Source organism: Nomascus leucogenys, chromosome 23 (genome assembly GCF_006542625.1).
Source record: "Nomascus leucogenys isolate Asia chromosome 23, Asia_NLE_v1, whole genome shotgun sequence".
Classification (NCBI taxonomy): Eukaryota; Metazoa; Chordata; class Mammalia; order Primates; family Hylobatidae; genus Nomascus; species Nomascus leucogenys.
This window is the reverse complement of record NC_044403.1, coordinates 34,231,982-34,259,610: the sequence shown is the minus strand read 5'-3', so window position 1 is coordinate 34,259,610 and position 27,629 is coordinate 34,231,982. Positions and strand designations below refer to the sequence as shown.

The window sequence follows — 27,629 nt, the reverse complement described above, 5'->3', positions numbered from 1 at the left end:
CATTTTTTGCAATGAAGGCAGTGGAATTTTGATAGGGATTGCACTGAATCTGCAGATCAGCTCAGGGAGTGATGCCTTCTGAATAGGAACACCCTTGGGCATGAGATGACTTTCCATTCATGTCCTCTTAATTTCTCTCAACAATGTTTTACAGTTAAGTATACAAGTCTTGCTCTTCTTTTAAATTTATTCCCAAGTATTTTAGTGTTTTTAGTGCTGTTGCATATGGAATCGTTTGCTTAATTTCATTTTCAGATTGTTCATCGCTAATATGAAATACAACTGATTTTTCGTATATTCATTTGAACTCCCTTATTAGCTCTATGAGATTTTTGGTGCACTCTCTAGAGTTTTCAATATACAAGATCATGGCATCTTCAAATTGAGGTAGTTTCATTTCTTCCTTTCCAATCTGATGCCTTTTATTTTTTTTTCTTGCCTAATTCCCTGGTTAGAACCTCCAGTATTATGTTGAATAGAAGTGGTGAGAGCTGACATCCTTGTCTTATTCTTAAAGGAAGCTTTGAGCTTTTAAAACTAAGTATGATGCTAGTACTGGGAAGTTTTTTACATGCCCTTTACCAGGTTGAGCAAGTGCCCTTCGATCCCTAGTTTGTTGACCATTTTTGTTATGAATGGATGTTGGATTTTGTCAAACACTTTTGTTTCATTTATTGAGATGATCGTGTGGGTTTTTTCCTCCCTTTACTAATTTAGTAGGAGGTATTACATTGCCTACATTTCACATATTGAACCAACTTTGCATTCTTTGTTCTCTTGGTCAGTCTGGCTAAGGGTTTTCAATTTTATCTTTTTTGTGGTGGTTGTTTTTGAACATAAACTCAGGATTTCATTGTCTTCATAATAAAACAAAAGATGACACTTAGAACTGCATCACTTGGCCCTTTCCCTCCTTATCTCTTCCCAGTTCAAAATGCTTGCATCTTTTAGTAGCCAGCATTCTCTTAGATCTGCAGTTGGGCACAACGCACTCAAGCCTTAGCATAGTCTTCTTGGTAGTTTCAGCCTTTTTCCAGAAAATCGGCTTCGTCTGCCCACCACAGCCACTCTGCTTCCTGTCATAACCTGCTTACCCTGGGCATACCGAGAATCCTTGCCCTTCTTGTACTGTGTCACTTTGAGGGGTTGGTGCTTGCCACACTTCTTACAGAGAGCCCAGCAGGTTTTAGGAATGTTTACCACGTCTGTATGAGCGCTATTGGCACAGAAAGCCAATTTTATCTTTTCATAGAATCAACTTTTAGTGTCATTGGTTTTTCTCCACTGTTTTTCTGTTCTCTATTTCATTTATGTCTGCTCTAACCTATAATTTCTTTCTGCTTGCTTTGGATTTAATTTGGTTTTCTTTTCTAGTTCCTTAAGAAGAGAAGTTAGCTATTGACTTAGAATGTTTCTTCTTCTTCCTTCTTCCTTCTTTCCTCTTTCTTCTTTATTCCTGCTTGAGAGAGGGTCTCACTCTGTTGCCCAGGCTGGAGTTCAATGGCACAATCATAGCTCACTGTAGCCTCAAACTCCTGGTCTCAAGTGATCCTCCCACTTGGCCTCCTAAGTAGCAGGGATTACAGGTATGTGCCACCATGCCTGGCTAATTTTTAAATTTTTTTAGAGATGGGGTCTTGCTATGTTGCCCAGGCTGGTCTTGAACTCCCAGTCTCAATCAGTCCTCCCACCTCAGCCTCTCAAGATGTTTTTTTCTTTTCAATGCAGGCATTTATAGCTACACATTTCCTTCTGAACACTGCTTCCATTGTATCCCATAAGTTTTGATATGGTTTTTTAAAAAATTCATTTCAAAGTGTTTCTAATTTCCTTTAGAATTTCCTCTTTGATCCATGGGTTATTTAGGAGTATGTTGCTTAATTTTCACAAATTTGTGAATTTTTCAAATTTTCTTCTGTTTATTGATTTCTAATTTCATTCCACTGTGGTCAGAGAACATACTTTGTATGATTTCAATCCACTGAAATTTTATTTTTTATTTTTATTTTATTTATTTTTTGAGACTCAGTCTTATATAAATACAATGTCTTTTTTATGGATTGACCCTTTTATTATTATAAAATGTCCTTCCTTTCCTCTATTAACAACTTTGTCTTAAAGTCTATTTTGTCTGTTCTTACCGTCCACTCTAGCTCTCTCCTTTTTTTTCTTTTCTTTTTTTTACCAGTTATTTTCTTAGTGGTTGCTGTAGGGATTACTATTGACAAATTCTTTGATAACAATCTAATTTGAATTTTTGCAAACCATGCTTAAATAGTATCCAAAAATGTTGCTCCCACGCCACTCCCTTTTCACCTCCTTTCTGCCATTCGTCACAGATTACCTCTTTGTACATTGTGTTCGCATCAACATAGATTTGCAATTATTACTTTATGCACTTACCTTTAACTCAGGAAAAAGGAAGTTACAAGCAAAAAATAAGTTTATGCTGGTGCTCTGTACTTCTTTATATGGATTTGAGGGTTTTTTTTTGTTTTTTTTTTTTGAGACAGAGTCTCACTCTGCCACCCAGGCTGGAGTGCAGTGGCGCAATCTCAACTTACTACAACCCCTGCCTCCTGAGTTCAAGCGATTCTCCTGCCTCAGCCTCCCGAGTAGGATTACAGGCATGTGCCACCATGCCCAACTAATTCTGAATTTTTAATAGAGATGAGGTTTCTCCATATTAGTCAGGCTGGTCACGAACTCCTGATCTTAGGTGATCCGCCCACCTCGGCCTCCCAAAGTGCTGGGATTACAGGCATGAGCCACTGCGCCCAGCTACTTTAGCTCTTCAAATATTGTTTCCCTTAGCTCTTTGAACATGTATTCAATAATAGCTAATTTTAAGTCTTCATCTAATAAGTCCAATGCCTGGGCTTCCTCAGGGGCTGTTTCTGTTGATTCAGTCTTCTTCAGTGTATGAGCATACTTTCTTGTTTCTTTGCATGTCTTATAACTGTTTGCTGAAAAGTAGACATTTAAAACAATATAGAGGCCGGGCATGGTGGCTCATGCCTGTAATCCCAGCACTTTGGTAGGCCAAGATGGGCAAATCACCTGAGGTCAGGATGGCCAACATGGTGAAACCCCATCTCTATTAAAAATACAAAAATTAGCCGGGTGTGGTGATGGGCACCTGAAATTCCAGGTATTCCAGAGGCTGAGGCAGGAGAATCGCTTGAACCTGGGAGGGAGAGGTTGAGTGAGCTGAGATCGCGCCATTGCACTCTAGCCTGGGCGACAGAGCAAGACTCTGTCTAAAAAATATATATAAATGTAAAATGTAAAAAAAATATATATACATATACTTTATATATATAATAGGATATAGGCCTGGGTGCAGTGGCTCACACCTGTAATCCCAGCACTTTGGGAGGTCAACGCAGGAAGATCGCTTGAGCCCAGAAGTTTAAGACCAGCTTGGGCAACATAGCAAGACCCCATCTCTACAAAAAATATGAAAAATTAGCCAGGCATGGTGGTGCACACCTGTAGTCCCAGCTACTCAGGAGGCTGGGATGGGCGGATCACCTGATCCTGGGGAGGTCAAGGCAAGAGTGAGCCGAGGTCTTGCCACTGCACTCCAGCCTGAGCAACAGAGACTCTGTCTCAAAAAAACCAATAGTAAAAATAATAAAACAACATAACACGACAACTTTAGAAATTAGATTCTCTCCTCCCCTCCAGGGTTTGTTGTTGTCCTGCTTGCGGTCGTTGAACACAGCTTCCCTTGTCAACACTCTGCACATGCGGCCACAGTGACTGCATATTTCACGAGCTCTATTTCTACCCCTTCTCTTGGACACAAGTTCACTGATTCGAAACCTGCTTCCCAGTTATCTTGGAGACAGTTTTGCCAAGTGTTTTGCATAATGCTGGTCTCTGTCCTTCTGATAAGTGCTTTGCTGTCAGGCCACTAGTCAGTGTCCTGTGTGGTTTGCAGTAGCAGCATCCCCCTTCCTGGTCTCAAAGTCCATCCACTGCGATAGGTTTGCTTATGCCACGTTCACAAGCAACCTCAGTGTCTCCAGCTTAAAGCCATAGCTTGTTCTCACTTGCATTGCATGGCAGGGGTTGGCTGAGGTTCTGTCTTCCGTCTTTGCTTCAGGACCCAGGCTGATGGAGTGACTGCTGCCTAGAACATTGCGGGTCTTCCCAGATGAGACACAGAGGCTCTAGAGGGTCGGGCAATAGTAAGTAAATGCTCTGGTGTAAAGGTGCCATGTAAATACTTCCTCTCATTCCTCATTGGCCAATACTGGTCACATGGCACCACCTCATGACTCCCCGCCATGGTCCCCCTCGTGGCCATCATGGGACCGGGCAGTCCAGCCCCTCCCACACACCCGAAGATGAAGCAGAGTTGGGGAGCGCTGCTAGGGACCACCACTCCCCTCCTTGCAAATCATCACCTTTATTCCCTCTGCCATAATTGTACTTATTGGGTCTGATAATTTATCCTCTAAATAACAAATCGTAATATTTAGTATAGATGATTGTTTTCCATGTTCATGATTTGGCAGCATGTTATTAAATTTTGCTATGATTTCTGCCAAATGAATGATATGTACCTTATCCCACGTGTGCGGTTGTTTGAATGGTCTTCTGGATCCTAGATACTGCCTCACCGGAAGCTGAGCCTGGTACAGGCATAGCCCACAGGACACCCACAAGAGTCACGTACCTGCCATTGACCACCTCTGGGCTTTTAATACCGAAACTTCAAAGAACGTATGTATCTCTCATTACACTTGCTAGAAATATTTATACAGGAACATGTATTTATATCCCCAAAAATCAGTAAGAGAATTTTAACAAAACAATGTATGGGAAAGTCTTTTTTTTTTTTTTTTGAGACAGAGTCTCGCTCTGTCGCCCAGGCTGGAGTGCAGTGGCACGATCTCGGCTCACTGCAAGCTCAGCCTCCCAGGTTCACGCCATTCTCCTGCCTCAGCCTCCAGAGTAGCTGAGACTACAGGCGCCCACCACCACGCCCAGCTAATTTTTTGTATTTTTAGCAGAGACGGGGTTTCACTGTGGTCTCGATCTCCTGACCTCGTGATCCGCCCGCCTCGGCCTCCCAACGTGCTGGATTACAGGCATGAGCCACCGCGCCCAGCCTGGGAAAAGTCTTGAGTCACATTTCAGAAACAATGCGTAGACTGTTGTAATAACATGAGGGCATTTTGCAAAGTTTGAGAACCAACAAAGGGGCATGCGCACAGCCAGGGTGGCGCTGGGGCGCACGGAGGCCATGTTCCTACAGAGAGATTTGCTCAACCCCGTGTTCAGGAAGCCACCTGCATCAAATGTGACGTTCACTCGTGTAGTGTGTGTTACTGGCATACACGTTTCCCTGGTTTTTAGTAACATTGTAATTTTTCTCACTTTTTAAAAGTAATCCTAGCACTTTGGGAGGCCGAGGCGGGCGGGTCATGAGGTCAGGAGATCGAGACCATCCTGGCTAACATGGTGAAACCCCGTCTCTACTAAAAATACAAAATATTAGCTGGGCGTGGTGGCGGGTGCCTGTAGTCCCAGCTACTCGGGAGGCTGAGGCAGGAGAATGGCATGAACCCGGGAGGCGGAGCTTGCAGTGAGCCGAGATCGCGCCACTGCACTCCAGCCTGGGCGACAGAGCGAGACTCTGTCTCAAAGAAAAAAATTTTTTTATTTTTTTAGACAGGGTCTCCGTCTGTTGCCCAGGCTGGAATACAGTGGTATGATCACAACTCACTGCCATGAGTCTGGGAGCCTCGACCTCCAGAGCTCAAGCAATCCTCCCATCTCAGCCTCCCAAACAGCTGGCACTATAGGAGTGTGCCACCACGCCTGGCTAATTTTTGTATTTTCTGTAGAGATGGGGTCTCACTATGTTGCCCTGGCTAGTCTCGAACTCCTGGGCTCAAGTGATGCTCCCACCTTGACCTCCCAAAGTGCTTGGATTAAGGTGTGAGCCACCGCACCTGGACATTTTTCTCATTTAAAATAGATTCTCAGCCGGGCATGGTGTCTCATGCCTGTAATCCGAGCACTTTGGGAGGCTGAGGCGGGTGGATCACTTGAGGTCAGGAGTTTGAGACCAGCCTGGCCAACATGATGAAACCCCATCTCTACCAAAATACATAAATTAGCCAGATGTGGTGGCGGACACCTGTAATCCCAGCTACTGGGGAGGCTGAGGCAGGAGAATGGCTTGAACCCAGGAGGCGGAGGTTACATTGAGCTGAGATCGCGCCACTGCACTCCAGCCTGGGCAATGAAGTGAGGCTCCATTTCAAAATAATAATAATAATAATAATAATAATAATAATAATAAAATAAAATAGATTCTCAACTGAAGGTTCTTGGTATTAAGTGGAAACATTAAGTGGAGGGTGTGTGTGTGAGCGCCAGCGGCACCCGCGGACGCTTTCTTCAAACGATGTGTATCCATGGCATGGACTGCCCTCTTTCACATTTTCTGTTGACTTCCATTGCTCGGTGCTGCAGATGTGCAGGTCACGCTAAGGCTGTCGGTAATCGCCGCCGTCCTCCCTCCTCAGCTGATCCTTCCCATGTCCAGAGAGGCTGAAATAGAAATGAAATTTATAATCCTGGCCGGGCACAGTGGCTCACGCCTGTAATCCCAGCACTTTGGGAGGCCAAGGCAGGCGGATCAGATCATGAAGTCAAGAGATAGAGACCTTCCTGGGTAACACGGTGAAACCGCGTCTCCACTAAAAATACAAAAACAAAATTAGCCGGGTGTGGTGGCGGGTGCCTGTAGTCCCGGCTACTCCGGAGGCTGAGGTGGGAGAATGGCGTGAACCCAGGAGGCGGAGCTTGCAGTGAGCTGAGATCATGCCACTGCACTCCAGCCTGGTGACAGAGCGATACTGTCTCAACAACAACAACAAAAAGAAGGAGAAGAAGAAATTTATAATCCTTTGAGTATTATATATTATAAAGTAACCAGGATCTAGTTGTTTCATTTTGCTTTGTTTTTTACCAGTTGGAATAATTCACGTTTAATGTTTCCAAAGCCTTTTGCCTGCAACCGCTGTCCTGGGGATGAGAAATCTCTGGGGAGGGGGAGTTTGGGGGCCACCGTCTTGTGTTGGGGCCACCGTCTTGTGTGTGTTGGGGCCACCATCTTGTGTTGGGGCACGGGTTGTTGAGATTATGCTAGCACCCCCCACCCCCCGCCCCGCCTACTGGGCCGGTTTACCCTCTAGGGGGTGAGGTGGCGCCTCCCAGATGGGACACAGCCTACTGTCCCCAGTCTAGTCAGAAAGCAGGAGTGAGACAGGTGGCCGGGACGAGACGCTGGGGCTGGGAGGCGCTTTGCTGCCATCTGCTGGGGAACCCGCGGCAGCAGCCGCTGTGGACCTTGTGCTGGTGGAAAGCACAAAACCACTGTCCACGTGAAGGCCGCCCGTGTCCTGGCAGCGCCCCTGAGGGGTGGCCTCCTGCAACCACCCTCCTGCAACCACCCTGCAACCACCCTCCTGCAACCACCCACCTGCAACCACCCTCCTGCAACCACCCACCTGCAACCACCCACCTGCAACCACCCACCTGCAACCACCCTCCTGCAATCACCCACCTGCAACCACCCACCTGCAACCACCCTCCTGCAACCACCCACCTGCAACCACCCACCTGCAACCACCCTCCTGCAACCACCCACCTGCAACCACCCACCCGCAACCACCCACCTGCAACCACCCAGGGAGCCGCAAAGCCACTCTGCTCGTGCTGACCTGGCCTCTAAACCCATCGCGACATAAGACAGAAGAGGACCGAATGGGGTGTGGCCCAGCGTGCGCTGCTCAGCCTGGTCTTGGTGAATGGGCTCCATCTAGCCTCCGTCCTCAGAGACGGCAGGTGGCACTTCATCTTCCTGGCAGACCTGGAGGGAGTGTGGGTAGAGTAGGACCCAGCCAGGAGCCCAGGCCCTGAAGCCAAGGGCAGGCCCATGTCGCCACCACCCCACAGTCCAGCATCCTCAGACCAGGCCCAAGAGAAGCCCCACTCCTGAGCAGGGGGAGGAAAGGGGAGGCTGGGGACTCAGGCAGCTGCCCCCTAGAGTGGGAAAGAAGGGCTCCAGCGTTTCCCAGCTCTAGCCCCACTCAGCTTTCGGTCCCTTAGCTGTGGTCCCCAGGGGTGTGGCTTCCCCGTGGGCTGAAGCCAGCAGTCCCTCAGCAAACACGCGCTGGGCTCCAGGGTGGGGGATCAGACTCTGCCCCCAGAAGGCTCTGAAATGTGTCAGGATGGGACATGGTGGAGCTGACCAGGTTTCCAGCAGGTCTGCGGGGCTGAGGACTGCATCCCCTGGGAGGCTGACGTGCGCTGCCTGGCACGGAAGGTGGACATCCCCTCAGCTATGCCTTCTTTGTTCACTGGCTGGAATACTTCCGCGACGACAAACTTCCCTCTCATGCTGTTTGGTTACCCAGCGGTCCATTTGCATAGGAAAGACAGAATAAGAGCTCGATTCTTTTACTTATCAATTTTTAAAATGTAAGCTTGTTGCCGGGATCTCCTAAGGATGATTGTTAATTTTTTTTTTAACTCAGGGATTTAAGCAGGTGAGTTGAGTAAGCTCAAGCTGTCCTATCTTCTGAACGTGTTTCTAGGATGGCAAAGCCTCCTGTTCCGAGAGGGGTAGAGCAGGAAGCCACTTCCCACAGATCGCAGCCACCCCATCCCTTCTGGGCGTCCTGCCTTGCCTCGAACTGCTGGGCTCAAGTGGTCCATTCCCTTTCCTTAGAGTGTGGGATGAATGCCTCCGGGAGAGAGGTTCCTCCTCCGGGGCAGCAGCTGCAGCTACCTAAGCGTTCTCTTCCTCACTCAGCAGGGCCCACAGCCCAGGGTTATGGCGAGACTCCAGTTCAGGGTGGGGGCTGCCAGGGAGCTGTGGGTTGGTCGGCTGAAACCAGCTGAGGCTCCAGAACCAAGAAGGCCTTCCATGCCAAGCCCAGGCAGGAGGAGCCTGTTGACAGTGTTGTCCGTGGGACCTGGTGGGCAAACAGGCTGGGGGCAAGAGCTCGGGGCCCAGAGACCCGGGTCCTGCCTGCATATGATCCAGTAGGGAAGGCAAGCTGGTCTGCCCCCCAGGCCCGGCCACCGTGCCGGGCTGTCCTGAGAGGTCCTGGAGGACAGGTGCGATGCTCGGTGGGCTGTCTCCACAATATACAAACATCAGTTGTATTTCATGCTAGCAGTAGGCAATCCAAACAAGAAACTAAGCAAACAACTTCATACACAATAGCACTGCAAATAATAAAATACTCAGGAATAAACGTAGCCAAAGAAAGGCAAGACGTATATTTAAGACTAGAAAACATTGCTGAAAGAAATTAAGAGGACATGAATGAACAGAAAGTCATCTCAGCATCACTCCCCAAGCTGACCTGCAAATTCAGTGCAATCCCCATCACAATTCCACCGTCTCCTGCCTGGGGGCTGCCCCTCCCCATGTCGGCCCTCTGCCCAGAACACAAGACTGTTGGGTGGCCTTGTGTGTGTGTTGGGGTGGGAGGGCTCCGCTCCTGTCTGTGGCTTGCAGCCCTGCTCAATGCATTCCCAGCACTGAAGAATGGCCTCTCCCAGGGCCCAGCAGTCAGGGCAGCCTTCCTCCTGAGGCAGGAGGCAGGACTCAACTCCGGAGGCGGGGTTTGGACACTGGACCAAAGTGAGGACTAGCTAAAACAAGTCGCCCACCAGTGTGCCGTGTCATTTTACTGTTGCCGTGGTAACACACCCAGAAGTTACTGCCCCTTTCCATGGCAACAACCGGACAACCCAGAAGTTGCCACCCTCATCCTAGAAATTTCTGCATAAACCGCCCCTTAATTTGCTTGCAAGTAAAAGTGGGTAGGCTGGGTGCCCTGGTTCATCCCTGTAATCCCAGCACTTTGTGAGTCTGAGGTAGGAGGATCACCTCAGCCCAGGAGTTCGAGGCTGCAGTGAGCCCTGATGGCGCCACCAGACTCCAGCCTGGGTGACAGAGCAAGACCCTGTCTCAAAAAAAACAAAAAAAAAATTTGGGTATAAATTTGACCTCAGCCCTGCCTCAGCTGCAACTCTGGGCCCCTGTTCTCAAGGAGCAGCCCCTTTGCTGCAGCTCTGCTTGGCTGCTTCAGTAACAGTTGCTGTCTAGGCTGGGTGCAGGGGCTCACTCCTGGAATCCCAGCACTTTGGGAGGCCAATGTGGGAGGATTGCTTGAGCCCAGGAGTTCAAGACCAGCCTGGGCAACATGGCAAAACCCCGTCTTTACAAAAAAAAAATACAAAAATTAGCTGGGTGTGGTGGCACATGTCTGTAGTCCCAGCTACTGGGGAGACTGAGACAGGAGGATTGCTTGAGCCCAGGAGGTCAAGGCTACAATGAGCTATGATGGCACCACCGCACTCCAGCCTGGGCGACAGAGAAAGATCCTGTCTCAAAAAATTAAAAGTTGCTGTCTAACACACTGGCTCGTCCTTGGATTCTTTCCCGGGCTCAGCCTCAATTTTGGGGCTCACCTGTCCGGCATCACTGCTGCTTCTGGAATGTCCAGGAGCCCACGTGTTTCCTGATTGAGGTCAGCCATTTTGATGATGAAATTTGTAATATTAAGTTGTTTCGTTGGGACTTTTCAGAACCAGGTGAATACACAGCAGATAAAACACCTTGGAGGCTGGGCGTGGTGGCTCGTACCTGTAATCCCAGCACTTTGGGAGGCTGAGGCGGGTGGATCACCTGAGGTTGGGAGTTTGAGACCAGCCTGACCAACATGGTGAAACCCTGTCTCTACTAAAAATACAAAATTAGCCGGGTGTGGTGGCGCATGCCTGTAATCCCAGCTACTGGGGGGGCTGAGGCAGGAGAATTGCTTGAACCCGGGAGGCGGAAGTGAAACTCTGTCTCAAAACACACACACACACACACACGCACACACACACACACACACACACACGCACACACGCACAGGCACATCTTGGAAACGGAGAAAGCTGTTCCACAGTAACGGGAAGCAGCAGCCCTCTACCAGGATCTGCCTGAGGTAGCAAGTGCCGGCAGGTCCAGCGACCTGCAGGGCCACCCTCCTTCCTGCTACCACCCCCCTGCCCACGCCGTGGTGAATGGCTTCTTTGTTAGCATTCCTCAGCCACCCTGTTTCCTGTTGGGACTCCACAGACAGACACACTGCGTCTCCATTCTTTGAATAGTTGCTCTTACATTTTCAACACGGATATTTGACAAAGTCCAGAGTCCCAGTCAAAATCTCTACCCTCTTCCTGAAAAATACAAAGGCAGTAAAAGTTTTGTTGTTTTTTTTTTTGAGACTGAGTTTCAGTCTTGTTGCCCAGGCTGGAGTGCAATGGCGTGATCTCAGCTCACTGCGACCTCCGCCTCCTGGGTTTAAGAGATTCTCCTGCCTCAGCCTCCCGAGTAGCTGGGACTACAGGCGCGCACCACCACGCCCGGCTAATTTTGTATTTTAGTAGAGATGGGGTTTCGTCACGTTGGCCTGGTTGGTCTTGAACTCCTGACCTCAGGTGATCCGCCTGCCTCAGAGCCCCAAAGTGCTGGGATTACCGGCGTGAGCCACCGCATCCGGCCTGGATCTGCTAAACTCTTTTCCAAAGTGGTTGAACCACTGGTATTTCCATCAGCTCAGTGTGAGAGCTCTAGTTGCCCTACTTCCTCATCAACATTTGATAAGTTTAGTCTTTTTAAATTTTTAGGCATTCTAGTGGGTGTATGATGGTGTCTCACTGTAATTTTAATTTGTATCTTCCTAATGACTAATGTTCTTGTGTGTCTTTTTATGTGCTGTTCACCATCCATATATCTTCACTGGTGAAATGTCTGTTGAAACCTTTTGTCTATTTCTAAATTGGATTATTTCTGTTTATTGAGTGCTGGGGGTTCTTTGTATATTCTGGATACAAGTCCTTTATCAGTTACATGATTTACAAGTATTATTCCCAGTCTGTGGCTTGTCTTTTTATTCTCTTAACGGTGTATTTCAAGGGGCATAAGTTCCTTATTTTTATGAAGTCCAATTTATTGATCTTTTTCTTCTATAGATCATAATTTTAGTGTTATATTTCAGAAATATAACTCAAAAATGACAAAGATTTTTCTCTTTCGTTTTCCTTTATGGAAAATGAGGAAGTTTATCATTTTAGATTCCAGTTGTGATCCATTTTGGGATAATTTTTGTACATGGTGTGAGATTCATTTCTTGCATATAGGTGTTGAGAAGATCATTATTGCTTCACTGAAGTCCTTCTGTACCTTTACTTAAAATCAAATGACAACAGATGCATGGGTCTATTTCTGGACTCGGTTGATCTATATTTCTGTGTTGATATCAATACCTCACTGTCTTGATTACAATAGACTTGCAATAGGCTTTCGAGTCAGATGGCGATTCACTTTTCTTTTTCAAGGTTGTTTCAGCTGCTCTTGGTCCTTTGCATTTCCGTATTAATTTTAGAATCAGCTTGTCAATTTCCACACACAAAAAAAACCTATTGGAATTCTGATGGGTTGCACTGACCTGTGGTTCAAGTTGGAGAGTGTATCTCAGCAATATCGAGTCTTCCAGTACATGAACAAGGTCTATCTCTACATGGACTTAGGGGTTTAATTTCTCTCATCAATGTCTGGTAGTGTTCAGTGTTCAGGTCTTGCACATCTTATCAGAATTATTCATACTTCATATTTTTGATGCTATTTTAAGTGATGTTTTAAATTTCACTTTATAATTGTCCTTTATTAGAACATAGATGTAAAGCTGATTTTTATATCTTGATCTTGTTTCCCACAGTCTTGCCAAACTCAATAGTTCTAGTTGTTTTTCTGTAGATTCTATCAGATTTTCTACATGGGTAATCATGTCAATGGCAAATAAAGACAGTTTTACTTCTTCCTTTTCAATATGGATGCCATTTGTTTGTTTATTTATTATTTATCTATCTTTTTTTTTGCCACTGGCTAGAAGCTTCAATACAATGTTGCCCTTTTTCCTGATCTTAAGGGAAAGCATTTGGTTTTTCATCATTAAATATGATGTTAGCTGTAGATTTTTCATAGATGCCCTTTATCTGGTTGAGGAAATTCTCTCTTCTTCAATTTTTTGGAAGCGTTTTTACAGAATTGCTATTGTTTTTCCTTAAATGGGACATTGAGTTTGCAGTAAGCCATGATGGCCCACTCTACTCTAACCTGGATGACAGAGGGAGACCCCATCTCTTAAAAAAAAAAATGCAGGTTCTGGCTGGGCGCGGTGGCTCAGGCCTATAATCCCAGCACTTTGGGAGGCCGAGGCGGGCGGATCATGAGGTCAGGAGTTTGAGACCAGCCTGGCCAACATGGTGAAACCCCATCTCTACTAAAAATACAAAAATTAGTCGGGCATGGTGGTGTGCACCTGTAATCCCAGCTACTCGGCAGGCTGAGGCACAAGAATTGCTTGAACCCGGGACGGGGAGGTTGCAGTGAGCCGAGATTGTGCCACGGCACTCCAGCCTGGATAACAGAGCAAGATTCATCTCAAAAAAAAAAAAAAAAAAAAAAAAAAGCAGGTTCGGATCAGCGGGTTTTCCATGAAAGGGTCACTTATGCAAAGCGACCCCCACGTGAGGACGGAGCTGAGAAACCAAAGAATGAGGCTGACAGATTCAGTTTGTCAGGAGAGGGTGCTCTACTGGGGAACCTGCCGCCAGGGGTGGCCTTGGGTGGAACAGGTGCAGCTCTGCACTGTTGCTCCCCAGACCCAGGGCTCAGCTTCTCTGTAGGGAAAGGGTCTGCATGCTCCACACAGGCAAGAACGCATCATCGCCTGTAATCTGTGTGATAACATCCAGGCTGCTTTGACGGAAAGGCAGGATTCATAGCGAGTGCACGTTCTTACACTAAGGACAGTAGATACGGCAGGAATCGGGCATTCCCGGGATGGCGGCTCATCAGAAGTCTGCACGGTGGATTAGAATCTGACATGGAGTCACTCCTGTCCCCACAGTGGGTCTGCGCTGGCTCTCGAGACTCTTCATTTCAGAAGTTCAGGGGTGAAGCCCTCGCTCCTAGTTCACGGAACACACGTGAAGAGGCTTCCGCTTTTGCTAATGAGCGGTGTGCGTTATCCTTTCGTAGGGAGTCTGTCTTTTCTCTCTAGCTGCTTTAAAATTTTTCTCTTTTGGTTTTAGGTTTTCCGCAATTTTACTACAATGTGTTTTGATGCAGATGTTTTATTTGCCATACCTGGGTTTTACTGTGCCTGTTGGATAAATGGTTCATGTTTTTCATCTATTTGGAAAACAATTATCAGCCACTATTTCTTCAAAACGTCCTCACGTTATTCCAGGATCTTCTTATAGAACCCCAGCTAGACTGATGCTAGATGTCTTCTGTTCTGCCTCCTAACCTCTTTTTTTTTTTTTTTTTTTTTTTGAGACGGAGTCTCACTCTGTCGCCCAGGCTGGAGTGCAGTGGCACGATCTTAGCTCACTGCAAGCTCCGCTTCCCGGGTTCATGCCATTCTCCTGCCTCAGCCTCCTGAGTAGCTGGGACTACAGGCGCCCGCCACCACGCCCGGCTAATTTTTTGTATTGTTAGTAGAAACGGGGTTTCACCGTGGTCCCGATCTCCTGACCTCGTGATCTGCCCGCCTCAGCCCCCCAAAGTGCTGGGATTACAGGCGTGAGCCACCGCGCCCGGCTCCTAACCTCTCTTTCATATTTCCCATCTCTGGGATAAATTCTGAGTAATTTCTTTAGATCTATCCTTTAATTCGCCAGTTCTTCAACTATGACTAGTCTGTTGTTTAGTCCATTGAGTTTTAAATATTATTGGTATATGTTTCATTTCTAGAAATTCTATCAAATTTCTTTAAAATATTCTTGCTCTTTTTAGCTAGAATTGTACTTTTCACATTATAAATTTGTTGTTATAAACATTTTAAACATACTTACTGTGTATTCTTTATTGAATAATTCCAGTATCCTGCGTCCTTCAGGTTCCAGTTCTGCCCTTGTTCATGACGCTCGTTTCCGTGCGTCTTGTAACTTTTGACTCTGTCGTGTTGGAAAGCCCAAGGGCTTTTATCTGAAGCCTGGGAAGCCTTGGCTGGCGGCAAGACCTCCAGATAAGATTATATTGGCTCATGCCAAGTACCAGGCACCAACCAACCTGGGGCCATGGCGATGTAATTCCTCCACATGGGGTTCTCCAGACTCTACAGAGGATGGCCTGAAATTGTAAAGCTCAGTGGAAACGCTTTCCTGCCAGAGCCCAGGCAGGATCCAGCGCTTCCCTTCTGTGGCTGGATCGTCGGAGAACCCACGTTCTTGCTGGGTGCAGCTCTTTGAGGATCCGGATGCCACAGAGGCCTCTGGCTGTACGGCCCGCATCCCGGCCTCCTGTTCCTGAGGACCTTTAAACCCGAGGCTTGAGGTTTCCAGGATCAGCAAATTCCTCGGGAAGTGTCAGCTCAGCCGCTGCACTGAGGCCTCCCTTTATCTTTCACCCCTGGTGGTTTCCTTGTCTTTTTGGTAACGTCAGGAATGCACCTGAGAAGCTATTTAAGTTTTACCTGGATTTACACGGGAGGAGTTTTCAAGGGTCTCTCGGTCCGTCTGCGCTGCTGCTGAGGAGCTGCCACTGTGAAGGCAGCTGCCGTGGCCGATCCTCCAAGATCCCCTTGGGTGTCCTTGTTCCCCTCCCCAGCTGCTGCAGACGCTCACCTGTGTCCTCCTCCAGAACACTGCCCTTGGCTGACAAGAGCTGCTCATTCAGAGATGCCTGAGGACCACGTGCCACCCCACAGGCAGCTCAGACCCATGTGTGGGCAGGAGTGAGAGCCTCTGAGCTGTGCCCCTGCCTCTCAGATGTCTGTGGGGCAGGGCTATGGCTCCAGCCCCCTTTGCCAGCTCCTTGCCCTCCCCACTTGTTTGCACCCCTTTCCTGAGAGTTCGCCAGAAACCATGTGTAGCTGAGGCACCGCCTTGGGGAGCCTGCCTGGGACAGGGGGCGCAGATGTGGTCCTGGCGCACAGATGCCACAGTTGGTCAGAACACCACCGACTGCCTGGCGATGCTGTCAGCCTGGCATCCACGGCAGTGCAGCCACTGGAGCTCCCACCTGTTGAGACGTGCTGGCAGCGGGAGGAAAGGTGGGGGCAGTGGCCGGAAGACCCTGACTGCGGGGGCCCGTGCAGCTGGCTCACGGAACGCCGCATCCTGGCAGGAGATGCAGATGGGCAGCCTGCGAGGAGGCTGCTCACGACACTGGTTCTCACACTCAGGCACACGGCAGCCCCTGGAGGGCTCCTTAAAGCACAGCTGGCTGAGCCCCAGGCCCAGGATTTCTGACTCAGTTGGTCTGGGCCGGGGCCAAGGCTCTGCCCCTCACAAGCTCCCAGGTGGTCCTGAGGCACACTCGGAGGACCACTGGCTTAGCACACGGCACCCACAAATTTTAAAACGAGTGAGCGAGTCCAGGCCCACTGCTCTGATGGAAAACACAACCGCTTGCTTTGTTTCCTTACGTCAGCCAGTTCTCAGAGCCATAGCCCATAAATGGAAAGAGGGGCCAGGTCCCCTTGTGAAAGGCCTCACGCCTCCAAGTGTGGACAGCAATGACCCCCCAGTCCCTCCAGGGACTCAAAGATGCTTATCTGGACAATTGTGCCCTGGGGAGAGGAAGACGCCCAGATCAGGGTCTAAGTGGACGCTGACACCTGGGGCACAAAGCACCCTCAGAGGCTCCCATCTGGGTAGGGACTATGGGGTCAGGAAGGACACAGAGTCCTGGCCCAGGCCTCAGCCCATCATTTCCCAGCCCAGGAACGTGCAATTGGAACTGGCATGCTCAACAGTGGGCAAATCCTCACATGGGCTCTTTGGCCCATGGAGTAAAAATCACTGTAGTGGGAAAGACCAAATGGAAGCCTTAGAAACTACCCCCAGCTCCAGCCAAGGAAATAAAACAATACGACATCCTGGTCAAAACGGCGGCGTCAGCAACACCTCAGATGCCCAAAGGGTGCACGGGTGATGGTCACCATCTTCCCACTTAATGTGCTGGTCAGGTCCCTACAAGAGCTGGGTAGACTATGGTGGATGGCGACTGAGCCACAGCGTCCCCCCGCAGTGCCGACTAAAGCTGCTGTGCTGTCTGTGGTCTTTCCTGGAGCAGACTCACAGCCTCAGACGGTGTTCTGTGGCTCCTGGCTGGGAAAAGGGCTCTCCACTGCACTGGGAGGAGGTCAGGGGCAGTTCCCACTCACACGGGGTGGACAGCGGCGCACAGACATGCAGACACACAGACAACTGACCGAAGTGCAAACATTGCAAGTCCGCTCACTGACAGCATCGCACCCACCAGGCCTGGCAAGCGGGAAGTGGAGGGCACTCTGAGCGTCCTGCTAGGACAGGGGCACTCCAGGGCAGGAGAGAGGCTGAGCCAAGATTCAGGGACTGGTCACGTCATGAAGGTTTTAGGAGTCCAGAGATCTGGGCATGTTAGGACATCCTGTCCAAGGTCAAGAACGAGTTTTGAGCCTTGCATTTCCTACCACCAGGAAAGAAGCTGGCAGATGGCAGGCCTCTGGGTTCTGGACATGGCACGATGATGCCAGACATGGCACAATACCAGACACAGCACGATACCACACACAGATCTCTGTCAGTTGGCACAGAGGCTTCTCGTTTTGAGTGGGGCCCCAGAAAAGGAAGGGTAGCACAGCTGCTGAGGCTGCGGAACAAAGTCCTGCCACTCAGGCCCTGTGAGCTAACAGAGCTCTTGTACCAGGAGCACCTGCCGCAGGTGGGGAAGGATGCATCAAGGGGTCTCCGGCAAGGCCCGAAAGAGCTGCAGCATGGGCCCTGAGTTTTGAAGCTGCAGCATGGGCCCTGAGTTTTGAAGCTGCAGCATGGGCCCTGAGTTTTGAAGCAAGGAAGTCCCGACTGCAACAGAGAACTGCAGACTGTTCAGAGAAGTTCCTGGGGATGGTGTAGCCACAGCTCCCACCAGGAGCCACAGGACCCACCCAGGCTGAGGTCAGTGGCACAGTGCGGATCCAGGGTGAGGGGCAGTGCACAGCTGGGCACCAGCCATGAGAGCCAGAAGGCTGCACGGGCAGGTGGCCCAGCTTCCAGCTTGCCTGCCAGTCAGGCCACAGCCTCAGATGGTCCCTGTGACTGGGTGGGGGCCAAGCCCGGCCTGCTTTATGGTGGTTGGGTTCATGGTAGTCAGACCACTCCACTTGGGCTGGCCCTGGAGTCAGGGATCGGGGCCGATCCCTGGCCTCTCATGAGGAGAGGAGAGCAGCTCATGGTACGGACACACATGGACAGGGCTGGGGAAGGGCTCGGCTGGCCGGTCAGGGCCTGAGAAGGGCAAGGCTGGAAGACAGACTGGGGAATGGAACTGCCAGGTGGACACCGGCGTGGGGACTTGTGGGTGTTCACCAGGGGCACCGACTGCAGAGCAGGCACCAAGCCACCCACAAGCCAATGATGCGGCCAGTGACGCATCGTCCAGTGCTCCCACACGGCTCCCGCCTGGAGCAATGGAGGAGCAGACGAAGCCAGGCGCCCCACAACAAGCCCAGCTCCTGTCGGCAGCAGCACATCCCGTCCTCTGGCAATAAAGACCACCAGGGGCCCTGGACGCAAAACCAGCCAGAGACCAACCAGTCACTTGGAGGTAAACTCAGCCCTGGAGGCCCCTTCCCCTTGGAAAGACAACAGCTGGTATTCCAGGCACGGACCCACCTTTCCAGCCCACGGTGCCTCCGTGTCTGCCCTGGGAGACGGGCTCCTGTGTAACGGCCCCCAGGGACTCTGACTGCTTCCAGCAAGGGGGTGCAGAGGGAGCGGGAACACGGGCGCTGCAGAGCCTGCAGCGTCGGCGAGCTTCTTGGAAAGAGTTGGTGCCACTGTCCTGACACCAACCCTCTGGGACTGTGGTGGTCCCGTCCTCCAGGATGTGGTCTTCAGCCTAAATCAATGGCCCCACAGAGGACCGCATGGGTCTGGGGACCAAGGGGTAGAGGCAGGAGTGGCCACCTACTCACCAGCTTCCAGCGACCCACTGACAACCTGTGCTTCCTTTCCCAGCAACTCTAAGCTGTGAGGGCTCAGAGGTCCTAAAACCCAGCCACCTGGGACAGAGTGAGGCGCTGCCCCGCTCGATGGCTGTGGGTCACCTGGCCGAGGCCGCTCCTGTTCCAGGGGACCAGCCAGCAGAGCACCCTCCACCTGGCCGGGGCCGCTCCTGTTCCAGCAGACCAGCCAGCAGAGCACCCTCTACAGGGCCAGGGCGGGGAGGGTAGAACCCAGCAAGAGCGATTAGACCAGAACTTGGACCCCAGGGTGAGGGCCTGGGTCCCACCGGCAGAAGAGAGGCAAAGGCCAGGCACAGTGGCTCACGCCTATAATCCCAGCACTTTGGGAGGCCAAGGCAGGGACGATCACTTGAGGCCAGGAATTTGAGACCAGCCTGGCCAACACAGTGAAACCCCATCTCTACTAAAAATAAAAAAATTAGCTGGGTGCACACCTGTAGTCCCAGCTACTCGGGAGGCTGAAGCAGTAGAATCATTTGAACATGGGAGGTGGAGACTGCAGTGAGCCGAGATCATGACACTGCACTCCAGCCTGGGTGACAGAGCAAGACTGCCTGAAAAAAAAAAAAAAAAGAGTATCAGCTGAGCCTGGGCCAGCGGCTACTGCAGGCTGGGGTTGGCCCCACTTCCCTCCTCCCCTAAGTCTTCCCAGAAACTGCCGCCAATCAGAAACCTGGAGAAGCCCATCCAGGTGGAATCCCCGGAGCGTGATGGGCACGGGGCTGAGACATGGCAGACTGTGCTGGAGGCCCTCATACCAGGCCCACTGCCTGCGGCCCCTTCTCTGGAGGGCTGCCCGGCCAGCAGGAACCAACTGACCCGGGGCCATGTGGCACCCTCCCCGGAGGCCAGGGGGCCACAGCCAGTGACTGATATGGGAGCACGCCACACCCCGCCTCAGATAAGGAAACATGAGCCCCTTATGGTGCAGAGGGTGGGGCTGGGAGACCGGTCAGCACCTGACCAGCAGCAGGTCCCAGCGGGCCTCGGTGTGGCCACCACCCTGCCCCACACTGAATCCCTCTGCCCAGGGCCTCTCAGCTGCACTCCTGTGGGCACCTGGTCTCTGTTGCACACAGACATAGTCCCTCACCGGCCACAGTGGCTGAGCTCAGAGCCCGGAGCCTGGGGCCGCAATGTCCACCCTGTCCCTGACACACACCTGACCCCAAGACACAAGGCAGGAGGCACAGGAAGGTTGGAATTGCTTTTATTGGGGGCGGATACCGCAAGGCCCCGCCCACGGTCAGGTTAGTGTTCTGCCCTTGCAGAGGCGCCAGCAGCCTGACACCTCCACCTGCCACCCGCCCAGGGTTAGTGGAACATGCAAAGCTCGGAGGGTGGAGGCAGGGGTGGTCGCTGCTGAGGCCAGGGCTGGGTGGAACAGGAGGGTCAGCACAGAGCCTGGCCGGCGTGCCTGGGCCCAAAGGGGACTGGGGCTCCGTGGGAGAGAGACGGGCAGGCAGCACCCCAGGGTGGGGCTCCACAAGCTGGAGGGGCCCCTGGACCCACCAGGAGGACAGGTCTGCAGTTCCCAGCCATGCCAGCTGGAACCTCCGTCTCCCCACTGGGTCTGGGTCCTCGGGGCCTGGGGTTAGAGGCCGACATGGAAGGCACTTACTAGGGGAACAGAGGCTGAAGGCTGATGCCGGAGGCCAGGGGTCTCAGGAGTGAGTGTGGGGGGTGAGCTGGAAAGCACAGATCAGACAGCACTGTGGGGGCTGGGCCCGAGGGCCTCGTCTTCCCATGGGGAAGGGGCTTCTCTGGGTACACGGGGAGAGAGGCTGACTGGGGCCCCCATCCCCAGCAAGGCCCACGGTGCAGGCCAGTGCTAGAAACACCAGGGCAGAAACACCGGCCCAGGGCTCCAGCCCTGAGAGGCCGAGGGCCCTCTAATAACAGGGTTGGGCCCAGCTGCCCTGTGCAGCTAGGACTGGCAGGCGGGCAACCCTGGGAAGACAGGAGGGTGGGCTGGGGCCCAGCTTGGGACCCTCCAAGGCACCTGGCTGTGTGAGTGGCAGGTAGAAGGGAGTGAGGAGACCCGAGGGGGTGAGGCGGCCAGCAGGGCTGGGCCAGCCCTGTCCCCCAAGATACAGGCTGTCTGGACAGCAGATATATATTAATATATTAGTCTGGTCTTTTTGGTTAAACTTTAGGCACCACTTGGGAGGAAGACACCTTTAAGCGTTGAAAACGGCCCCCGCACCTCGGTGGGAGCCGGGCTGGGCCGCATGCAGAGCGGGGTGGGCGAAGGCAGGCTCAGGCCACGGCAGACTCAGGGCCCCCCATGGAGGCCGAGGACCCCGAGACGTAGCGGCGGCCGTAGCCCGAGGAGGAGTAGGAGGATGAAGAGAAGGTCATGGAGAAGCCGGAGCCAGTGGCGTCAAAGCTGCCGCGGCGGGAGCCGGCCCGGGAGCCAGTGCGCGAGCCGGTGCGGGAGCCGGCGGTGGAGCCAGAGCCGCTGACGCTGTAGGGGCTGTAGTAGCCCTTGGTGGACTGCGTGGCAGCTTCCAGCAGCCGCAGCCCCGTGCCCTCCTCCACCATGCTGCGGTCCAGCGCGTCCTTATAGGAGATCTTGAGCTTGGTCTTAGGGCAGGTGAGGTACTTGGAGTAGGCGCCCACGTCACGCAGCTTCTGTGCGGTGCGGGCATCCACCGTGCCGCGCTGCAGGGCCTCGTCCAGGGGCACACGGCCCGGCGTGTCAGGCTCGATCAGGCCGCCGGTCAGGTACTGCACCTCCAGGAAGCGCTGGCCGGCCTCATAGTAGAGCCAGCCCTTCTTCAGGGCCTGCGCGGCTGACATCTTGGTCTTGGTGCGTGGGTCCTCAAAGCCGCAGAAGGCCTTCTGGGCCAGGTTGATGCGGTCCACCATGATCTTGTCCACCAGGCCCTTGTTGACAGCGTCCGTGACAGGGAAGCGCTCACCGGTGCTGGGGTCGATGATGCCCCCAGTGCAGGCCTGCGCCTCCAGCAGCCGCTGCCCCGTGATGTTGTCCACCAGGTTGCGGTGCATGGCCTCGGTGATGGACACCTTCTCCAGCGTCTCCGTGTCCAGGATGCCAGCCACGGGGCCCGTCTCCTCAGTGGGGTCCGACCAGGAGGCCAGCTGGGTCCTGGAGACGGCGGGGCTGATGGGGTAGGAGGAGGAGGATCCCACCGAGGAGGAACGGGAGCGGAAGCCACTGGCATTGCCCGAGAGCATGTCGGCGAACTCGGTGATGGACAGCGTGCCGGCGCGGTACTGGTCCAGTGCTGAGCGGTCGATGAGGTTCTTGGCGATGGCATCGTCGATGTCGTACTGGCGGCCGGAGCGGCGGTCGATGATCATGGACTTGACCACACCGTCCGAGGAGGAGATGGTGATCTCCTCCCACTCGCACTCCTGCTCGGACAGCTCCAGGTATGTCTGGTGGTCAATCAGGCCCTTGCGGTAGGCCTCGTACACTGACATCTCCTTGCCCGTCTCGGGGTCCACGATGACCACTCGGCGCTTGCGCACAGAGGACTTGGAGGATGTCTTCCGCTCCCGCTTCTTCTCCTTCAGCGGCAGGAGGCACAGGCCCGTCTGGGGGTCCGTGATACAACGCTCCATCAGCTGCAGGTAGGTGAGGTTCTCCTCCGTGTTAGGGTCAAAGAAGCCCTTGGTGTCGTCCGAGGGGTCAGTCAGGATCTCGTTCATCTCCTCGTCGAAGAGGCCGCGCTTGTAGGCCACCTCCACGGGCAGCCGGTGGCTCTCCTCAGGGTCGATGATGCCGCCCGTGGCGATCTGGGCCTCCAGCAGGCGAATGCCGTGGTCCTTCAGGATCAGGCCCTTCTTCATGGCCTGGAAGAGGGAGATGAGCTTCCCAGAGTAGGGGTCCTTGTACCCAGTGACGGCGCGCTCGGCTGACAGCAGCTTGTCCTTGAACTCGGGGCCCACAATGCCCATACGCACAGCCTCCTCCACCGTCAGCTTCAGTCCCTTGATGGGGTCGATGACGTAACCGGTGGCCGCCTGCGCCTCCAGGAGCTCAAAGGCCGTGCCGGGGCGGATGATGCCCTTCTTCATGGCCTGGTACACCGAGAGCCGTTCCTTGGTGGCGTCCACGAAGACACCAGCGATGCAGCTGGTGCCTTCCAGGAACTTCTGCAAGTTCTTAGTGACCTCCTCGATGGAGGTCAGGCCCTCCCGCAGCTGCAGCGCCGTGGCCTCATCCATGACCTGCGAGCGCACCAGCTCCTCCAGGGTGATCTGCTTCCGCAGGCCGCGGAAGGTCAGCTTGCGGGCGTCCGACAGCGGCAGGAGCAGCTGGCCGGTGCCGTCGTCGCGGCGGCACCGCCTGAGCAGCTGCGTGTAGCTGAGGCGCTCGTCGGTGGACGGTTCCACGTAGCTGCGCACTTCGCTGGGCTCTGACAGCTGGTCGTGCGTGTCCTTGTTGAGGTAGCCGCGCTGGTAAGCCACCTCCAGCGGAAGATGGAAGCCCAGGTGGGGGTCCACGATGCCGCCAGTGGCCAGCTGGGCATCCAGCAGCCGCAGGGCCTCCTCGGTAGGGATCAGCTCCTTCTTCATAGCCTGGAAGAGCGAGATGGTCTGCTCAGTGTAGGGGTCGCGGTAGCCGGTGACCGCCCGCTCAGCTGAGAGCAGGCGGTCGTGCAGCTCAGGCCCCACCAGGCCCTTCCGCACAGCCTCATCCACAGTCAGCCGCTCCCCCTTCACTGGGTCCAGCAGGAAGCCTGTGGCTGCCTGTGCCTCCAGCAGCAGGCGGGCCACCTCGGCACTCAGCAACCCTTTTTTGAGGGCCTGGTAGATGCTCAGTGTCTGCCTGGAGCCGGGGAGGTAGACACCAGCCACGGAGCCCGTGCCATAGAGGTAGTGCCAGGCGGACTCCGCCTCGAGGGCCTCACGGAGGCTCCTGGTGCCTTCCCGGAGCAGGTTGTAGGTCTCGAGAGAAATGATGCGAGCCTCGTACAGGTCCTCAGCCGTGAGGCGGCGGCGCACGTAGTCGTAGGAGGCCAGACCCTGCTGGCGGATGATCTCTGTCTTCTCAATGATCTCGATGATGATGATGATCATGCGCTCCTTGGTCACCCGGCCAGCCTGGAAGTCAGCCATCAGCTGGGCCCGCTGCTCCTCGGGGATCAGGTCCGACTGCATCACCTCCCACAGGGACATGGTGGAGCCGCCGTGGCTGCCGCCACCGGGAATGTCGATCTGCGTCTCTTCAAATGCCCTTCTTGTCTCCTCCTCAGTGTACAACTGCGTGGTCTCCACCACCTCAGCCTTCTCCGCCCCTTTCAATGGCAGGAGGCGCAGGCCCGTCTCGGGGTCCTCCACACAGCGCTCCAGCAGCTGCCTGTACGTGAGGTTCTCATGCGTGTTGGGGTCGAAGAAACCCTTGGTGTCATCGCCGGGGTCCGCCAGGACGCGGTTTATCTCCTCGTCGAAGTAGCCGCGCTGGTAGGCCACGTCCACAGGCACGCGGTGGCTGTGCACGGGGTCGATGATGCCGCCCGTGGCGATCTGGGCCTCCAGCAGGCGGATGCCGTGCTGCCGGAGGACCAGGCCCTTCTGCATGGCCTGGAAGAGGGAGATGGTGCTGCCCGAGTAGGGGTCTCTGTAGCCAGTGACAGCCTTCTCAGCAGACAGCAGCTGCTCGTGAAGCTCGGGGCCCACCACGCCTGCCTTCACGGCCTCGTGGACGTACAGGCGCTGGTTCCGCACGGGGTCCACCAGGAAGCCAGTGGCCGCCTGTGCCTCCAGCAGGAGCGCAGCTGTGCTGGGTCTCAGCAGGCCCCGACGCATGGCCTCGTAGATGGACACCTTCTCCTTGGAGTCCTCCAGGTAGATGCCGGCGAGGCAGCCACTGCCCTGCAGCAGCGTCCGCACAGAGCCCAGCTCCGAAAGGTCCTTGACCGTCGTCTTGCCGTCCTTGAGCTGCTCAAACTGGGCTCTGCTGAGGACCCCAGAAGCCAGGAGCTCGCTGGCTGGCACAGGGGCACGGAGGCCGCTGAAGGACAGCCTCTCCTGGCGCAGGGTCTCCACCTCCTCCACGATGGTGATGAGGATCTTGATGACCTTCTCCACGGTGACCTTGCCCGTGCGGAACTGACGCAACAGCTCTTGCCGCTGCTCTGCAGTGAAGTACTCAGAGCTGATGAGCTCCCACACCGTCACCGTCCTGCCCTTGAAGCCGCCAACGGGGACCTCAACCGGGGTCTTCTCAAAGGTCTCACGGGCCTGCAGCTCTGAGTAGAGCTCCTCCTGCCGGGCCCGAGCAGCCTTCTCTGAGAGCGGCAGCAGGCTCAGCCCGGTTAGCTGGTCAGGCCGGCACCGCTGCTGGAGCTCGCTGTAGGTGACCGGCTCCCCTGTGCTGGGGTCACAGTAGGCCTTGGCGTCGGCCCTCGGTGCCAACAGGGCCCTGCTGGTCTCCTCATCCAGGCAGCCTCGGGCGTAAGCGACATCCAGGGGCACGCGGTGGCTCTTGCTGGGGTCCACGACGCCGCCCGTGGACAGCTGGGCATCCAACAGGCGCAGGCCCTGCTCCCGGGGAATGAGGCCCTTCTTCAGGGCCTGGAACAGGGAGACGCTCTGTCCCGTGTAGGGGTCCCTGTACCCTGTCACAGCCTTCTCGGCTGACAGCAGCTTCTCATGAAACTCGGGGCCCACCAGGCCGGCGCGCACTGCCTCGTCCACGGTCAGCCGGGCACTGGTGGCGGGGTCGATGATGTGCCCGGTGCCGGCCTGGGCTTCCAACAGGGCCACAGCCATGTCGGATGGCAGCAGGTCTTTCTTCAGGGCGTCATAGATACTCAGCTTCTGCCCTGCCTCCTCCAGCCATACACCCGCGATGACGTTGGCACCCCGGAGAGCCCGCCGCACAGTGTCCACCTCGGCCACCTCTCGCACAGAGCGCTCACCTCGCTGCAGCTGGTGGTAGAGCTCGTGGTCGATGACTCTGCTCTCCAGCAGCTCGGCGGCTGGCACCAGGCTGCGCAGGCCTTCAAAGCAAAGCCGGCTCTTCTGCTCCTGCTCCTCCACCACCGTGATGACGATCTTGATGATCTTCTCCACCGTGATCCGGCCCGTGCGGAACTGCCGCAGCAGGTCCCGCCGCTGCTCTGCCGTGAAGTATTCTGAGTTAATGATCTCCCAGATGGTCACCGTCTTGCCCCGGAACTTGCCGAACGGCGCGGACACGGTGGCCTTCTCAAAGACGTCCCGGGCCTCAGAGTCAGTGTAGACCAGCTCCCCGCCCTTGGCAGCCTTATCCGTGAGTGGTAGAAGGCGCAGGCCTGTCTCGGGGTCCTCCACGCAGCGCTCCAGTAGCTGCAGGTACGTGAGGTTCTCGTGCGTGTTGGGGTCGAAGAAGCCCTTGGTGTCGTCGCTGGGGTCCGCCAGGACGCGGTTCATCTCCTCGTCGAAGTAGCCGCGCCGGTAGGCCACGTCCACGGGAACGCGGTGGCTGTGCACGGGGTCGATGATGCCACCTGTGGCGATCTGGGCCTCCAGCAGGCGGATGCCGTGCTCCCGGACAATGAGGCCCTTCTGCATGGCCTGGAAGAGAGAGATCTGCTGGCCAGTGTAGGGGTCCTTGTAGCCAGTGACGGCGCGCTCGGCCGACAGCAGCTTGTGGTGCAGCTCGGGGCCCACCACACCTTCCTTCACAGCCTCGTTGACAGTCAGCCGCCGGTTCCGCACAGGGTCCAGCAGGAAGCCTGAGGCCGCCTGCGCCTCCAGCAGGATGAGGGCCGTGCCGGGGCTCAGCAGCTGCCTCTGCAGGGCGGCGTAAACACTCAGCTTCTCACTGGTGGGCTTCAGCAACAGCCCTGCGATACTGCTGCGGCCCTGCAGGTAGTGGCGCACGTCTTCCCGCCGTGCGAGCTCGTCCACTGTGGTGTGCCCCTGAGCCAACCGCTGCAGTTCCTCCGTACTCAGGATGCCGGCCTCCTGCAGCCTCTGCGCTGGCACCTTCTGCCGCAGGCCATCGAAGCTGTGTTCCGGCTCTGCCTCTGTCGCAGGGCCATCAAGTGCATCCCGGCCATTGGGCAGGGTCTTTGTGGCAGCCACCTGCAAGGCAGTGACCTCCTCTGAGTGTGCCAGCGCGGCCCGGTGCTGCTCCTCCAGGCGCTGCAGCTGCTCACGCAGCCTCTGGTTCTCCTCAGCCAGCAGCTCCTCCTGCTGCCGCCGCTGCTGCTCCAGCTGCTGCAGCTCCTCCTGCTTGCGCCGCACGCCCTCCTCGGCCTCATGCTGCCGCCGCCGCGCCTCCTCCATGCTGGCCACCAGCCGCTGCCGTTCCTGCTCCATCTGCTGCTGCTGCCGGTGCTGCTCCTCACGCAGCTGCTGTGCCTTGGCCACCTCGTCCTGGAAAAGCTGCTCCAGCTTGGCCTTCTCCTGCTCGATGAAGCGCTCCCGCTGTAGCAGGCTGTCCTTTTCAGAGAGGAAGCTCTGCTGCAGGGCCTGTGTCTCCTGCAGCAGCTGCTCCTGCTGCACCGTCTGCATCTGCAGAAGAGGATGTGATCAGGGAGCGGCAGCCCAGGA

The 27,629-nt window shown here is 54.3% G+C and overlaps 1 protein-coding gene and 1 pseudogene across 23 annotated transcripts in view; both read right to left on the bottom strand.

Annotated features, from left to right (window-relative positions):
* Positions 1–262: 262 nt before the first annotated feature.
* Positions 263–2,478, bottom strand: LOC115832912 (annotated as a pseudogene).
* A 17,828-nt stretch (positions 2,479–20,306) lies between these two features.
* PLEC (plectin) overlaps positions 20,307–27,629 on the bottom strand; it is a 61,661-nt gene continuing 54,338 nt past the window's right edge. For all 23 annotated transcript variants that reach the window (XM_030804668.1, XM_030804671.1, XM_030804672.1 and 20 more), the window contains one exon: positions 20,307–27,590. In XM_030804668.1, the coding sequence (XP_030660528.1) occupies positions 21,372–27,590 (6,219 nt within the window). In that variant the 3' untranslated portion in view covers positions 20,307–21,371. The remainder of the gene's footprint in view (positions 27,591–27,629) is intronic.